Source organism: Dunckerocampus dactyliophorus, chromosome 14 (genome assembly GCF_027744805.1).
Source record: "Dunckerocampus dactyliophorus isolate RoL2022-P2 chromosome 14, RoL_Ddac_1.1, whole genome shotgun sequence".
Taxonomy (NCBI): Eukaryota; Metazoa; Chordata; class Actinopteri; order Syngnathiformes; family Syngnathidae; genus Dunckerocampus; species Dunckerocampus dactyliophorus.
The window spans coordinates 26,188,404-26,206,276 of NC_072832.1; the positions used below are offsets into that span (position 1 = coordinate 26,188,404).

The 17,873-nt window shown below is 40.6% G+C and overlaps 1 protein-coding gene across 4 annotated transcripts in view; it reads left to right on the forward strand.

The window, feature by feature from the left end:
• nckap1 (NCK-associated protein 1) overlaps positions 1-17,873 on the forward strand; it is a 52,763-nt gene that overhangs the window by 2,856 nt on the left and 32,034 nt on the right. For 2 of the 4 annotated variants that reach the window (XM_054799162.1, XM_054799163.1), the window contains exons 2-3: positions 5,109-5,126; positions 15,074-15,184. In XM_054799162.1, coding sequence (XP_054655137.1) covers positions 5,109-5,126; positions 15,074-15,184 — 129 coding nt within the window. The remainder of the gene's footprint in view (positions 1-5,108; positions 5,127-15,073; positions 15,185-17,873) is intronic. The other 2 variants (XM_054799164.1, XM_054799165.1) reach the window with 1 other exon arrangement.

The following is a 17,873-nucleotide window of genomic DNA, read 5'->3' on the forward strand; positions in this document are numbered from 1 at the left end:
TTCTTCTTTCATCTTGTTGTGTGACAAAATATGGGCATGGCAAAGAATCCTGTCAATACACTACAGCTAAATATGGATATTAGGGATGTCCCGATCCACATTTTTTGGCTTCAAATCCGATTTAATTCATTTAGTAATAATAATTTAATTTAATAGTCTTGCCAATCTGATCCAGTACCGATCCTTTTTTTTTTTCTTAAATAATAAGCTCTTGTCAGGTCCCTAATCCAATAAAAGATCCAATAAAAGTCCATCCAATAAAAGATGACATTGGAAAAAATGGGCGTGCAAAATACTTTTCGGGTGGGACTAATCATTTGACATAAATCAATTTCTCTTCAACGCAATAGTAATTTATTGACGGTCCCTAATGTAAACAACCAGTGGTAACAGCGGCATTTGCGGAGCACAGAAATTTTTCATTGGGATGGCCGAGGTGAGACCATTACTCACATAGGGGTGGCAATAAGTTGATACCTGAGATGTCTAGATGGCCAGTGGGGTGCCCGGAGAGTGACCAAGGGTGGCCATGGCCACCATTGGCCTCCATGTAGCTCAGCCACTGTACAGCGCCACTTCCCGTGCAAGCTCCCGGCAGCATGACACAGCAGTCCGGGCACAGTGAGGGGGAACTACAGCTGTAGCTACGGAGCTGAATATCCGACATCCAACGTGAAGCTAACTTCACCACAGTACCGCACGGACATGTCTGCATTTTCTTCTTCCTGCGGGTGGCGGGAATCGAGTGGCAAACCACCTTTGAGGCACATTACTGCACCTTACAATGTTGGAATGTAGCCCAGAGTTACAAACGCTCTGCGGCAGCCGGATCGGCCCGATCTCCTGGCGGAAGCCAACATCATCCGGTCTTCACGATACAGCGGATCGGCAGCCGATGCCGATCGTGAGGATCGGATCAGGACATTCCCAATAGATACATTATTAAATATTCAGGCCCTCAAAATAACATTTTGGTTATTAATATTCCAAAGGGTCCATCCAAAACAGAAACACATGAACACCAAAACATTTTTTTCCCTTAAATTTTTTTTTTATATAAATCCAATTAATCTATTCCAGACACCCAAAATATTAGCACAAAAGACATTTTGTAGAGAATAATTACTTTTACATAAAGAAAACAATGTGGAATGCATATAAATGACCAATGAAATGGATAAATGTGTTAGTTAGCAAAGAACTTGATGATGATGTCATAGAGGCGCGACGGAGCTGGCAGACAAAGACTTTCGGGTGGGAGCTGAGAGAACGCTAATCAAAACACGTTACCGGCACACAACCAGACTGAGTCACCAACGCATGGGAGTCTTTCTTTTGGGGGACTTTATTCCGCAGAGTGATACACATGACCACTTTGTTAAGTGCAATGTTTTGGCTGTCTTTGTTGAAAACTGAATCCTACTAAAACTGAGGTATCGCTGTACACTGGCACCTCATTTTTCATCATGAATTCGTTCCAGCGGGTCAGATGAAAACCGAAGCGGAAAACAGAGGCATTTTTTTTCTCATAGGAAATCATGTAAATCCAATTCATCCATCCCAGACACCCGAAAACATTCATAAAAAATACATTAGAGAATAATTATAGTTTTACATGGGGTGTCCCAATATAACTTTTTCACTGATCCGAAGTCTGATATGTAGGCCTGTCACGTTAATCGATTAATCGAACGAGAAAAAAAAAACAAGGTAGATAATTTTGACGGCCTCGATAAATTGACGTGAGCATATACGTATGCCTGTTCCTTTTCCTCGTCTCGCTGTACCACACAGGCTGGATGACAGCAGGGTTCACGCTGCACGTCTCTGTGCGCATGGTTCTATAGCGGAATGAGAGAGTGACTACTGTTGAATGGATACACACACAGAGTGCCAGCAGTTAACAAGGTAGCAAGCAAACGCTAATATAAATGAAGGCCCAAAAGCGATAGTTGTAAGCCCCATGCCACAGCTCCAGTGTGGATGTGCAGCAGAGCCTTCGTCCCGACAGTCAACGCTTACTGAGGCGGAGTAAATATAAAAGGAAACAGCGTAAAGTGGTGCACGCTCACAGACAAGTTTCAAAATGCAACCTTTTAATACAGTTGAGAAGCCAACATTTTCAGGAAATGTTAGAAATGTTTGACAGACAGTATGAATTGCCTGGGAGAACGTGCGTGCACATGTCACAAACAGCAATTCCTGAACCATATAACAGAGTGAAAGAAGACGTGTTGAAGGATGATCAGCAACATTGCATTTCACTCCGCCACTACAGAAATGTGGTCCAGCTCAAATATGACCCCCTTCATTAGTTTAATTATACACTACATAACTGTGTGCGTGTGTGCGTGTGTGTGTGTGTGTGTGTGTGTGTGGTTTTTATTTCAGTGTTTTTTTTAAACAGACACATGGTCTATCTATACAGGCAGCTAATGAGGCTCACACAGGTACACTATGCTTGAGTATCATCTAGTGGTTCAAATGTGAATTACACCAGTCATGACACTTAAATGGTCTAGAAACTGTCTATTATTGGTTATTGACAACAATTTGTAGCACAATTATCGACCAGCAAAATTTGTTATTGTGACAGGCCTACTGATATGGACATCACTCCCGCTCCTTGCTTAACACGTTAGCACACTTTGCTGTTGCGATCACGTGGGCTTTATGTGGTGGATCCTGGGTAAACGCGCTGTGGCGGAGTCTGGAATCGACTGCTTGTAACGGAAGCAGTGTGCGAAAACAGAGGCAAAATCTTTTTGACGAAAAGCGGGATTTGACTGTATTGAGAAAATTAGGGTTGGGCTATATGGACCTTAGCATGCATCACGATATTTTTGGGAAGTATCACAATGTGATGATATAATCAAATTGACCTGAGTCTTGTATAAAAAGCTATAAACCTTAATCCATATAATTAAATACACTTGTCTCAAATTGTAAAGCACATTTATTGATTTATTGGTAACAAGCTGTGCAATACAGCAAGTGCATTTAGTGTCTACCAAAGGAGATCAGTGCAAAGTATTCAGAATTCAAGAATTCAAAGTGTACCGTTTAGTAGCAACTGTAAATTGCAAAACAGTAATACAGCTAAATATTTTCAACTGAGTATAAAGGCATCATGTCTTTGGCTAAATAACGTGACACTGCATCAGTCAGTTCATGCCATCTTTAGCTTTTTTTGTCGTAAGGTAGGCTGTTAGCCGACTCTGTCTCACGCGTCATGACAACTCTATGTGTTTGCGCTTGAGATTGTAGAACAAATTTGCCGTGTTCCTACCTTTGCCGTCACCGTTGCTTTGCAGATCATGGTCTCTTGCGTGCTCTATCAAAACCAAACCATTTCCATATTACAGCGGTACCTCCCAGTCTTCGCTTCTCGTCTGCCTTCAGCCATGCTCAAATACAGTGCGCCGCCGCGCGCAGTTGCAGGGGATACACGTCATCAACTATCATTTATACCGGTATAAGTCTTTTTCTTATCATTGGAAGAATTTATACCTTATAGGTTTTAATAACGATTCAAGCTTCAAGGATGATATTGATTGATTTAGAACGATGTGATCCGAAACTGTTCAGTAACTATAAATCAATTCAGTAACTTTTTTTGCCAAAAATTCAACCAGTGTGACTGTGAAGTAAATACTTGGGATACTGGACAGTGCAGGTGAAGTTTCCTAGATTACCGTTTTTTTGTAAGGGATTCAGGTGTGAATGATCAACAAAGCTATGAGTAAAAAAAAGAAAAAATTGTTGTAAATGCAGTACAAAATCAGGATGAACAGAGGCTGGTATAGCTTGCTATGATGAATTATTTACTTTAAATAATGCAATCCAAACCTGCACTGGGCACCCAAAGGTAAGGGACATGATGCAAAATCCTCAGCAAATGAATGTGGTATGCTATCGCTAATTAGGTGTTGAAACCTTCTCACCTGATCAGAGCAGCCTTTTGAAAGAAGGGTGCAGCAACTAGCAAGTAAAGCGGTTTCCTTGCCGCTGATGGGGTCGGGATGGGTCCTCCGTCTTGATGACGTGCTTAACAGAGACACTGAACAGGATACCGTGGCGTGGTGGGTTTATAATAAGCTTTGATAATGATGAGACCAAACCCGGAGAGCAGAAAGATACATTGCATGTGAAGTGATGTCAAATGGCGTGCAGCGGTGTAAGGAAACGTGGTAATGCAAAAGAAGAATGCATAAGAAAGGCAGACAGGCAGACTTTGGAGTAATGTTTAACGTCTTTATCATTAAAAGTGCTAATAAACACGCACATCCATATAAAGCCTGCCATGCTTAAATCCAATGCGTTATTTCCAAGTATCAATTCATTCGATTCACTACCTTTTAAACGACGTTAGATCGATATATGTCATCAGGAATGGAAACTTGCTGAACACAGATTGATGTAGTTGAATCATAGAAATATAAATTGAATATAAATTGCATCCATGTCGTTACACCCATAATACGGGTCTATACAGTAAAAATTATCGCCCAACCCTAGAGAAGAAATGTTATGTTATAAATGGTTGCGTGGGTCCCAATCGCACGTACACGGACTGATCAAGCTGAAAAATACCAGCTGGATGAAAGGGATGACAATCTCCATCGCTTTGCTAACCGTGCCTGAAATTGAGACATCTCACGACTCTATGAAGGCGTCAGCCGGTGAAGTCTAGCGGTAGTTACATTAAAGATGCGGGGAAACCCTCTGCCAGTTACTAGGCAACCGCCACAGAGCAGTCCCCCCCAAAATGTGGAACAAATATTGAATAATAGTGTAGACAAAGAAAACTGTCAGGGCCTAACTTTATCTTTACACTTCCTGGACAGGAGTCATAATATTCCAGCACCACAATGGATGTGTCACTTGCAAGGAATGCGTAGGAAGGATGCTACTGTGCGTGTTAGCATCAAGCCAGCGTACGTTACACAAGTGTTAAAATAATGACTGCATGCTCGTGCAGCGTGAATTTTGTTCAGGCTAACACGTGTCATGCATGCAAGCCGTGTGTGATGCAGCAAGTTTGTCTGGGTGGTTTTGATTTCTTCTCTTCTTCTCTCCGTTCCAATGCTTCCCCCTCTCCTATGCAGCAAGGACAAGTTTGGAAGGTTTGCAAAGTTTATCACCTTCCACTGATGAGACCCGTCCCTCCCCACCTTCACCTTTCCTCCTCGCTCCGTCCACCCCTCCCCCACCCCCTGGCTACCTGTACTGATCTGTTGGTCCTCTGTGCCTCTTCATGTTTGATTGATGACGGGCTACATCCACATGACCTTGAAATTCACTTACCTCACACTTCTGTGCTTCACTTTAAAAAGCACAAAAATGAGCATAGAAGTCATAATGACTTTATTGGGACATGTTGCAAGTCAATAGTAATGACTTTATCACCTTATCTCAGTCATGTTTCATCCATGACCCGTTACACTGTTCTTTGGACAAATGAATAAAGTCTTGTTCCACAGTGACACATAAAACACATGCCACCAAACCAAGCGTCCTTTTTTCTACCATTCAAAGCTATGATAAAACACTTTTCATTAAAAGGATTGGCTTTCAAAATATAATAACCATGAGTCCACCATCCTGCTTTTTCTTTAGAAAGCCGAAAGCAGATCTACTCTAGTTACACGAGTCAGGGTGCCGACATGTTGACACGCGAATTTCATCAACCTCGGGAACCTCACTCTATTTTCTTTCTAAAAAGATAGTAATGAAATACAGTATACACTAATCCCTTGTTTATGGCTGTTAATTAGTTCCACAAACGACCATGATAAGTGAATTTCCACGAAGTAGGATTCCAGATTTATAAATGGAATATTTTGGTAGTTAGAGCACAGAAAAATACATCTAAATACACCTTCAGGCCTCTCGACATGAAATAACACCACGATAGTCACCTTTACACTCCTATTACCCAATATAGTAGACATAAGAGAAAGTAAGACATAGAAAACCTGTTTACCACCTTCTAAAAATACTATTTAACATTATTAGTGCCCTCTTGACATGAAATAACACCCCTATAGTCACCTTTACACTCCTGTTATCCAATATAGTAGCCATATTAAGAAAAAATAAGACATATAAAACCTGTTTACCACCTTCTAAATATACTTTTTAACATAATTAGAGCCCTCTAGACATGAAATAACGCCCCTATAGTCACCTTTGCACTTTTATTACCCAATAAAATAGACATAATAAGAGAAAATAAGACATAGAACATCTGTTAACCACCTTCTAAATGTACTTTTTAACATAATTAGAGCCCTCTAGACATGAAATAACGCCCCTATAGTCACCTTTACACTCCTGTTATCCAATATAGTAGCCATAATAAGAAAAAATAAGACATATAAAACCTGTTTACCACCTTCTAAATATACTTTTTTAACATAATTAGAGCCCTCTAGACATGAAATAACGCCCCTATAGCCACCTTTGCACTTTTATTACCCAATATAATAGACATAATAAGAGAAAATAAGGCATAGAACACCTGTTAACCACCTTCTAAATGTACTTTTTAACATAATTAGAGCCCTCTAGACATGAAATAACGCCCCTATAGTCACCTTTACACTCCTGTTATCCAATATAGTAGCCATAATAAGAAAAAATAAGACATATAAAACCTGTTTACCACCTTCTAAATATACTTTTTAACATAATTAGAGCCCTCTAGACATGAAATAACGCCCCTATAGCCACCTTTGCACTTTTATTACCCAATATAATAGACATAATAAGAGAAAATAAGACATAGAACACCTGTTAACCACCTTCTAAATGTACTTTTTAACATTATTTGAGTCCTCTAGACTCGGGCTGCCACTAATGATTATTTTCTTAATCGATTATGTTGAAGCTTGTCGTTTTGATTAATGGAGTGGCCAAGGATGTCCAAAGTATGGCCTGGGAAGGCCGTACTTTGTGGCTCGTAGCTTTTTTTTTAATGGCCCTCGGCACATTCTAAAAATTCAATTAAACACGCAAAACTAAAACGAAATAACACATTAAATATTAAAGAAAAGAGCAGTGATTTTACAAGAATAACATCAAAATATTAGGAATAAAGTTTATAAGAAGAAATAAAAGTGGTCGTCTTCCAAGAAAAAAGTCTTCATTTTATTTGAGGATAAAGTTGTAATATTATGAGGCAAAATATCATTTTAGAAGCATAAAGTTGAAACATTGAAGGAAAAAAAGGACATTATTTTTTTCAAAAGTCATAATATGATGAGAAAAAACAAACTATAGGCAGGGGAAAATGTTATAATATTATGAGAATGTAAATATTTAGGTATAAAGTCATGAAATTACGAGAATAACGTTAAAATATTGGTAAAAAATGTTTTTAAAAATGCAACAATGGGGAAAAAACAGGGTAAAGTTTGTATTAATAATACGCCTCACCTATAACACACCGCTTCAGATGGAGGCTGCTTTTTCTTGAAGTCTATTCAACGTCTAGGCATATTTACATGGATTAGTTTACAAAATAGAAAACATCAAAGCGGCCCCCGCATTCATTGAATTTTCAGTATGCAGCCTCGTTTTAGTGTCTAACATTTCAGAAAAGCGGTAAAAATGTTGACCACTGTTTTCCAAAGTGAAAGCTGATGTGTGTGAACATCTTATTTTGCCTAAAACACAAAGATAATAGCTCTGCTTTCAAGGATGACCAAGGAAATTGAAAATATTCACACTGGAGATCCTGAAATCAGAGGATTTCTATCAATGAATCATGGATTTATTGATTAATTGTTGCAGCTCTTCGGCCCTCTGTTGCCAAATGGTAACATCCTGTTATATCCCGACCCAAAGCAACCTGTTGGCTCGATTGATCAATCAGATTCCTAATAATCTGAAAATTGAAAAATCAGTTTATGAGGTCTATCCCTAAATGTTTTTTCCCGTCAAGTATGTCAACAAATGTCTCATCTTGTCATGAGCTACAGAGCTTTAAAGGGCACTCGATTAGCAATGAAAAGTAAGGAATCATATGAGAGTGTGCTAGCACACACAAGATGAAGATCTGTTCTGGTATCCAGGCAACAGCTCCCTAACTCGTCACTCTCAGCTTATTCCCATGCCATCCCTCCATTGGCTGTGCTCATCCTTCCATCCATTCTTCATTCGGCCAGAGATCTTGATGCACCGAGCACAACCTCATGTTAGTAATATTCTTCTTATGACTCTGTTTTTCATCTTGGTAGAAATAAACGACCGAGATGTTTCAAACATTGCCAATTGAGCATTTTGAGGCCTTGCATGTTTCAACACATAACCTTTCTTCAGTACGTGCAGCCATCATAGGTGTTTACATTGAATGTGGAATGTCAGTCATGTCATTGGCCAAAGTGCATGTGGGCAGGTCTCGTGCCATGGCATTACATCAACAGTACCTGCAAGTGTCAGATGTCATTGGAACTGAGAAAAGAGAGCAGCAACTGGATAAATGACAACTCAAGCATCAGCATTAAAATATCAGCGGTTGACAGGCTTTAAGATATGATTGCAGCAAGCTACTTATGTCTGCTTTTCTTGTTGTACTGTATTGTGGTAACAGTCTGAATTAAGTACACACGTAGCTACGCCTGCCACGATAATCGATAAATCGAACGATAGGGGAAAAAAAACAATGTCGATAAATTTGACGCCTCGATAAACTGACACGCAGCACATACGTATGCCTGTTCCATTTCCTTGTCTCGCTGTACCGCACAGGCTGGATGGCAAGAGGGTTCACTCTGCATATGTCTTTGCGCATTGGTTCTGTAGCGGAATAAACGGAGTGAGTGAACCTCCTGTCAGCTATTCAGCCTCTTTGTCCCAGTACGTGGAGGCGTGGGCTACGTACTGAGTGGATACACGGAGTGCTAGCAGTTAGAAAGTGAGCAAGCAAACTGGAATATGAATGAACGCACAAAAGTGATCGTTTCTAAGCCGAATGCCACAGTTCCAGTGTGGATGTGCAGCACAGTCTTCGTCCCAACACTCAACTTTTACTGAGGCGTTTGATCGGAGAAGTGACCGTTTAGGGCGGGGTGGTGCGCTTGCGGACGGTGTCGCTTGCTGCCTTGCAAGGGAGGTGCCGTTGAGGGGCCAGCATTTCGGGAGATGTTGGAGGTCTTTGGCAGACGGTGCGGGTTGCCTGGGAGGGCGTGCATGCGCATGTCGCGGACAGCTGGCAGACCCCCGACATTAGTTTAACAATACATTACAAAACTGTGTGTGTGCGTGTGTAGGTTCTATTGGAGTGTTTTCTTAACAGAGATGATCTCTATAGTGTAGCGTCGCCGGAGGCACTTCTATTTCCCAGCACGCTCTGCTGTACTGTACTTTTATGACACCATGAGAAGGATTGGTATGTGAAGTGGTGACCTGCCGCCATTTCAGTGAGGTTGAGAAGTTCATTGTGAGCTGTGCTGTTTCGCTGCTTACAAAATAAAGAGTTGCTGCTTCCTCATGGACTCGTGAGTGTCACAATAGGCAACTTCACACAGGTCCACTATACCTGAGTACCATCTAGTGGTTCAAATGTGACATGACACTTAATGAAAAGTTAATTTAAAAAAAAAAGTCGATATTTTCGATTATCGACAATGATGTATAGCACAAATACCGACCAGCAAAATTTGTTATCGTGGCAGGCCTACACGTAGTCTTGAGGCAAGTTTGCAAGTTATACTATGCATATGACTATAAAACTCTTGAATCTTGACTCTTGGATTGTATAAGGGGAAGCAGATACAGAGCTACCAACACTTCCAGATTCTGTGGAAGACTCCCGAGAATCGCCCTCGTCTAATGACATCCTGACTGAAGTTGCTAATCTCCCAGCTTGTGATATTTTTTGTATGTAGCTTTTGCCGTCCACCCGGGTGGAAAAAATGTCTGTCCACATAAAAACACATTCACCGGCTGTCATGCACGTTTTGTCCCAACGAGAAGGCTGAAAAAGCAACTACAGCTGACTCGGTGGCATTAAGTGACTAATTGACTGATCATCAATATAGTCTTATATTAAATGTACAATTCAAATCAGCGCCCAGCGTACATCACACATGTGAGCTCCCAGGTTGCAAACACCAAATGTCAGCAGCAAAAAGTGTTGGCTTTATGTTTTATGCAACGGCTTAACTGTCACATCTTAATAACTTTTGTTTGTTAAGCCGGCGAACTGTAAAGGACTGTCCTTCAACTTGCTCGAAGAGTGGTGGATTTGTCTTATCTGTCCCCTACCATTGTATTATATGATAACATATTACAGTATATTATATTATAATAGCATAGTATAGAATATTAGCATTTAGGGACTCTCCGCCACCCTTGAAGGTCAGTTAGTTCCAGATAGTGTTCCTATAGAACACGTCTATACATACTGTAGTTATTTTATTCAACAAACAAAATGTCCTGAGGTCTCACCTTTTATGCTTGCATGCGCACAAAACAGGGCCGAAAAGTTGCATTCGTAGTCTTCCCACGCCAATTATGGTACCTATAAAAACACAATCTGTCCTGAGAATGTTTGCACTGATACGCCACCTTTGCCTGACGGTAGGAGTGTGAAGTATGAGTGTTGTGGATGTGTCCTTGATGAGGTTGACAAATAGTTCTATAGGGTTCAAGTTCACAAGACACAGCGCTAATATGTCCCCAGTGCTCTGTTTCTCGCTTTTCTTTGGACAGTTTATCAAAAAATAAGAGTTTTTCATTGCATATGTCAAGTATGTCATCAGTAGCAACATGTATTTACCATGCACGGCCTTTATTGGTGCGGCTAGTGTCACGTTTGTGTGTGTAAACTTACTCTTTCCCTTTCCACAAATGATGGGCTTTGAACTAACACACATTAGTTCTTCATAAAATAACTAGAGAATCTACAAATTCTGGAGAAATTGTGTGTGAATGCGTGAGCTGAATGAAGAGATGAAGGGGGGGTGGAGGGAACAGAAATGAGCAGGAAAGGCGCGAGTGACGAAGCTGAAGGGGCAAAGCCGAAAAGGCAAAGCCTTGCAGAAACAGCGCGGAAACGTGCCGAAATTTAAAACGGATGTATAAACGATACCTAGCGTGATAGCAAGTGTTTAGATAAGTCTCTACTTATGAAAATGGCTAAAATGCTACAATGGCAGACAAAACATAAATGAGCAGAAAAGGCGCGAGTGTCCAAGCAGAAGAGTTTTGAGTCTTTGCGTCCACCTTTAAATAAAACAGATTGTGCTATGCTTATAGTCATCTAAAATGTGCTATCAAGTTAGGAAAAATGTAGAAACATGCTCACTAAAAATGCAAATGTGTGCTTTTTTAGTTTTGCCTCGGTTGGCTTCCCTCCATCTACAGTGATGACTGCAGACGTGCTGTCACTCAATCTTTGTTTTATTGGTTATGCCACTGCTGTGTCTTCCAAATATGATACTTATTCCAGTATTTCCACCTTCCATTTCTGTAAAAGTCCGCTTCTTCATCCTCGTGGTCTTCCCCACCAGCCGTGATTCCAATGCAGTCAAGGCCCTTTCATTATGGACGCCACATTCTTGAGTTACTTTGCATTCATCATCTGTGGTGAAGTGGAGGCGTGGAAAGGGCGGCGTTGCGTCTGCACACTTCTGCTCAAGGTGGAATCCATCAACCACATATTGCGCGAATGTGTGCGTATGCCACTTTTTATAGGTCTGAATATTTTTGTCTGTACGCACATTTTGGGTTTCTGCCGTACGCAGACTTTTTAGTCAGATTTCCACGCACATTTTTATAGATGAGGCCCCTGATCTTATTTAGGCAGTCTGTCATTTCTATCTCTGCATGGGCGTGCATTTACAATTTTCCTCTGCTCCCTGGATTGCACACAGTGGCATTCCACCACACGTGCTTACACACGCAGGTAAACATACTCCCACCAGCAGACAGAGTTTTGGAAAATGAAGTGATTTGTTATACTGAGCACAGTGTAACCGTCATCAGTGGGTTGTATAGGATGTTTCACATAATTGTCATCGCTGCCTCTTGTTTTGTTGTTACTGGTGTCGGAGGTGTATTGTTGTGACCCACTTGAAAATGTTGAGTTGTTAAGTTAGAATTTTGTCACATTAAAGTGAACTTCATACAGTCACTTTGTCGACATCTGGGCTTTTCAGACTTACAGTATTGGTACCACAGACTATAGCCCGACTGATATATCGGCAGGGCCGATTAGGACATATCACCGCTTAATCAACATCGGTGAAAATGTAACCGATATACACTAAGTCCCCAACTAACGAACACAATTGGTTCCAGACGACCGTTGTTATGTTGAATTGTTCTTAAGTAGGGGAAAAGGTAATATTACCAATGATATAGGTACTACATGTACGTGTATACATATATACAGTATATGCGTATGTATGTAAATATGAGTTTGGATGCTGTAGTAATATTAAACGAGGATAATTAATGAAAAAAACAATAATAAAAGTGATATAATAATACGTAATAATAAATGTTATTTACCTTTGAAGAAGAGTGGTCAAGCATACGTCGTTGTGGAGGAATTGGAGGAGGAGATATTGAAAAAAAGGACAAGTCCTCGTCGTCGTAATACTCTTCAAAAAGAGGTAGTGTTCTGTGGGTGGTGTAGAATTAAGCAGGCCTATTAACTCTTCATAAACTTTAATCACACGCTCTGTCCGGGTTATACAGTTTAGCTTTCCATTTAGCTTTACACTGTATCTCCCCAGCGTCTAACTCTTCCTGTGTTGGTCTCATTAGCTCTAAGGCTGCATTAGCAGTGTCACAGTGCCCTCTACTGGTCAAGCATGTACAGTAGCAGTATAAATACTGATTGAGCGACTGACTACAAGGCAAAATAAAATAAAATATAGACCAGTCGTCTTGTGTTCGTATCCGCGAGTGTTCGCTAGTCGGGTGCTCGTAAGTTGGGGACCTCGTGTATACATTTTTTTTTTTGGCTGACATTCAGTCGCTCCCTCCCTGTGTGTCTGTTTGCTTGCTGCCTGCACCTGGCCCCTCCCCCTCAAACACAGAGCAACGCTCCCACTCTGCCGCTCTGTCAGTCTGCTGTAGGAAGAGACGCATTTTTGTAAACCATTGTAAGCTGATACTTTGTAAAACAATGTAACGCTACACTTTAGTGCCACGCCGTCAGGTCCCGTCAAGGAGAACATTCTAGTTTTCATGCAAGTTAATTCATATGTCCACCGTTATCGAAGACTGTACAGTGTTTTGAAGTGAAACGCAGATACACACAGCATCCCAATTCACACTTCCATGCAGGATTTCCATTCACAAGTTAATGTCTTCATGCAAATCATTTTGAAAATGTTCCAAGTAATGTATTTAGTTGTCATCTGATATATTGCATGTTTTGACAGCAGCTACATTGTTAAATAAAATGTTTAGTCCCTGCTATGAAGCCAAGTAACGTGATGCATGTTTTGATTATTTCTTATTTTGTTTGTAGTCAACTTTTTTTTCCACTTTTTAATGTTTGCGTCATCATTTGTTTTCAGCAGCTGTTTGCAAAAACTCAGTGTCTGCAGATAAAACTTTTCAATTGCTAGTGAATACAACTAATTGATACTGGTTTTTGTGAATATCCATTCATCCATCCTTTTGTGCTAAGCTTTTATAAACACCTTGAAAAACACCTTACATTCACCTGTGTATTATCACTCTCAGCCCAATGCAGCCACTTGTTTTTATTTTAAAGTGGTCAACTATTATCAAACTCTAGGCCAGCAGTCACCAACCTTTTTGAGCCCAAGATCCCTGGTCTCGGCTGTGAACCTGCAAGATCTACTCATATCTATTTTGGATATCTGCTTTTTTTCAGCCCCCAGTATCGGTGTCGGCATCAGCCCCAAAAATCCCATATCACTCAGTCTGACTGCTACACTACACAGAAACGTGAAGGAAGAATCAGACCGCGGCACACTGATAAAGTCTATAGAGTGGACAGTGCAAAGTGAGCAGCCTGTTCCCAAAAGGAATTTGGTGTCAGTTTTTTGGACACACTTTGGCTTTGAAGGTGATGACGTCGGCTAAAAAGTAGTAAGTCACTGGTTTCAAAATGATACAAATATTTACAGAATAAATAGTTGAGAGTTGGATGATCGTACATTAACCAAAATCAAGGTTGGAGGTGCAATTAATCGTGATTATTGTCACCCAGCCCCACTACATAGCATCACAACTTGTCTGAATGCGTCTTCCGAATGCCTTACATTTATATTTTGCTTCGTTCGGCCATTTTATGCTTTATTTATGACTTAAAAATACCTAAAGTTGCTTCAATATGCACATTTTTGACTAATAATAGTATTCAGTAACAAAACAGCATGATTTATTAATGAATGTATTTTTGAAACACAGTGATAGAGTGAAGTTGTGAAATTTGAAGTGTGAAGTGGTGAGGAATTACTGTACTACCCGTAATGCACCAGTGTGGTTGCTTCCTGGCGGTCATCAGGTTGTTGCAGTTAGCGCCACCTGCTGACATGGAACAGGGTCATTGTCATCACACCAGCCTGACTTTCTTTTAGGATTTAGGCTTTTCACATTAAAATGTGCTTTATTTATGTAAGCTTGAGCATTGTAGAAGATTCAGCATCCCAGCTTGGCCAGGCCTCCATGTAATCTAGATCTTTCTCCAAGTCGGCAGTTGACAAGCACCGATGGCTCAATGAAGGTCTCGCTCACTCACAGCCTGCTCTATCCAAACATGAAAACCGCAGACTTGCAACTTTTCCATTTCTGCGAATAGACTCAATTCAGCAAAATGGAAATGTACCCTGTGCACATTCTGTGTAACCCCCGTCGTCGTCATGTGCATCCTAATGTGGGCGTGCAGGACGCTGCATCACGTTTGTGTTGATCACGCAGGTGAGCGCAGACTCACCTGTGCTTTCCACATGGGTCAGGATGAAGGCATGACACATGCAACATGCCTGACCTTGAGGAAATGAGCTGTGGATGAACAGCATTCAAATAATGTGTCGCCTCTCTGCTCCTCATGCTCATTGCCTTCTCCTCATCCTCCCAGGCATGCGGCGACCCCAAGGCCAAGCCCTCCTATCTGGTGGACAAAAACCTGGAGTCTGCTGTCAAGTTCATCGTTAGGAAGTTCCCCACTGTGGAGACGCGCAATAACAACGTAAGTGCGACCGCTTCTTTTCTCTCATGTTTCACGTCATTTACTTAACCATTTTTTTCAAGGCACATTTTAATTTTTTTTTGGTGTAAAATTGACAAAAGACTTTATTTCCATTTTGTATACAGCCTGAAGCAGCAATAAAAACGTCTGTTATACAATTTCATATTTGTGTTTGTGTGTGTTAGGGGTGCATGATAATAACATACAGTATATATAATATAATATAATATATATATATATATATGCATACATCATACCGATAAATCCAATAACATAAAAATAGCTCAGATAACCGATCATTTAAAAATACGCTCCATAGAGGCGAGATTACCCCTACTGTGCAGGTGAGTAAATCAAGCGCTCCTATTTACTCCTGCCTGTGACGTTAACCGTCATAACTTCCCCGGAGCTCACTTGTAAACAAACATTCACTTTCGAGGAAGACATTTCCCGTGCTAGCTGGGGGAAAAAAAAACATCGAGCACACAAAAAACCTTATCAGCCACCTGAAACACCAGTGCCACGGTGTTTGAAAAGTGAAAGTTTTGCCAGATACCTCCGTGGCGTCACACCGGCTGCTCGGCACATGTGTCCGAATACAGCGCACCTTGCTGGGCCACGACAGGTTTCTCTCTCCGCTCAATACTGTGGTTCTCTTTACAATAGTGGTGTGGTAGTAGTAATGTCATGATATTTGATTTGCACTAGGCCTGTCACGATAAAAAATTTGCTGGTGTGCTGTGCTACAAATTATCGTCAATCAATTTTTTTGACAACATTTTTTGAGACAATTTTTTCATTAACTGTCATGAGAGGTGAAATTCACATTTGAACCACTAGATGGTACTCTAGTGTAGTGTACGGTGTACTTGTGTGAGACATTAGCTTGGCACAGAACTTACCTGTATGTATGTTTTTACAATGTAGTGAGCGACACTGTCTGTGAGCACCTCGGTCTGTATTTTTTTTTTTCCCAGTTAAGAAAACTATGTCGGCCGTTGGTGTTCATGCAGTCACTGAGTTAATTTTGTTTTCAAACCAAAATATTCCCACACTGGGGCTGTCGGGTGTGGCATTCGCCTCAGAACTCATCGCTTCTGCGCCTTCATTCATGTTAGTGTATGCCGCCTCACGAAGCTAACTGCTAAACCCTCTCCATCCACTCACTAGGAGCCCCGCCTCCACAAAGAGGCTGAATAAGATGAGGGCCCACTCTGTCTGTTCATTCCACTATAGAACCAATGCACACAGACAGATGCAGTGAACCCTCTTGTCATCCAGCCTGTGTGGCACAGAGAGATGAGCAGATGAAACACACGCATACATGCACATGTCAGTTTATCGAGGGCGTTATAATTAGTGACCTGTTTTTTTGTTTTTTAATCGTTCCATTAATCAATTTAGCGATTATTGTGACAGGCCTAATTGGAACAAATCAACAGATACAGTTGGTCAAATCCTAATTTCTTCCAGTCCTTTTAACCTCTAGGGGTTCACAAACTACACTTAAATCTAAATAAAAAAATAATACATATAAAAAAGTTCTTGGTTATGGATACCACATCGGTCTTGAGAAGAAGAAAGTTATCCGTATTTGTGTTTGGAAAAAAATATATATTATGCATCTCTGGTGTGCGTGTGTAGTGAGAGCTAAATGGAGTCTTTGCTTTGAAGTCCCAAATGTTTCTTTAGCTTGCTTAGTGCTTATGTGAAGCAGTTATTTAGTGTGTGTGTGTTATTCAATATAAATGTGCAGGATTTGTCTCTTACGTTGTTTTCTGCTTTTTTTCTGTGTTTGTTTGTTTTGCATGATAATCCTGGCTTATTCCGGACTTGTGCTTTTTGGTAAGTTTTTGTCCATTTCAGTTGAGTTTTGCCAGACTGTAATTATTTAGAAATGTTTTTGAGGCTTTTAAGACTTGGGCTGTTTGCTTTGCTCGGCTGGCATTGATTTTCTGTTGTCTTATCCGTACACTAGATGTGTGTGGCCGCTTTAAGGAGCCGCTTTGCTCTGCATGTACTAACTGTCCAGTTTACAAACGTAGCAGTTTTTATTCATTAAAATATTCTGTTTTGCCCTCCATGTTTTGCAGCCACATTACATTCAGTACAAAAATACATATACAGTGGTGTGAAAAAGTGTTTGCCCTCTTCCTGATTTTTTTTTTTTTTGCATGTTTGTGACACTTAAATGTTTCAGATCATCAAAAAATGTAAATATTACTCAATGACAACACAACAGAACACAAAATGCAGTTTTTAAATGAAACGTTTTATTATTTATTATTTTTATTAGAAAAAAAGTCCAAAGCTACATGTCCCTGTGTGAAATCATGATTGTCCCCTAAAGCTAATAAGTGGTTGGGCCCCCTTAGCAGCAACGGCTGCAATCAAGTGTTTGTGATAACTTTCAATGAGTCTCTTATAGCACTGTGGAGGAATTTTGGCCCACTCATCTTTGCAGAATTGTTGTCATTCAGCCACATTGGAGGCTTTTCCAGCCTTTTTAAGGCCACAGCATCTCAATAGGATTCAGGTCAGGACTTGGACTAGGCCACTCCAAAGTCTTCAGCCATTCAGAGGTGGGCTTGCTGGTGTGTTTTGGATCATTGTCCTGCTGCAGAACCCAAGTTGGTTTCAGCTTGAGGTCACCAACGGATGGCCGAACATTCTCCTTCAAGATTTGTTG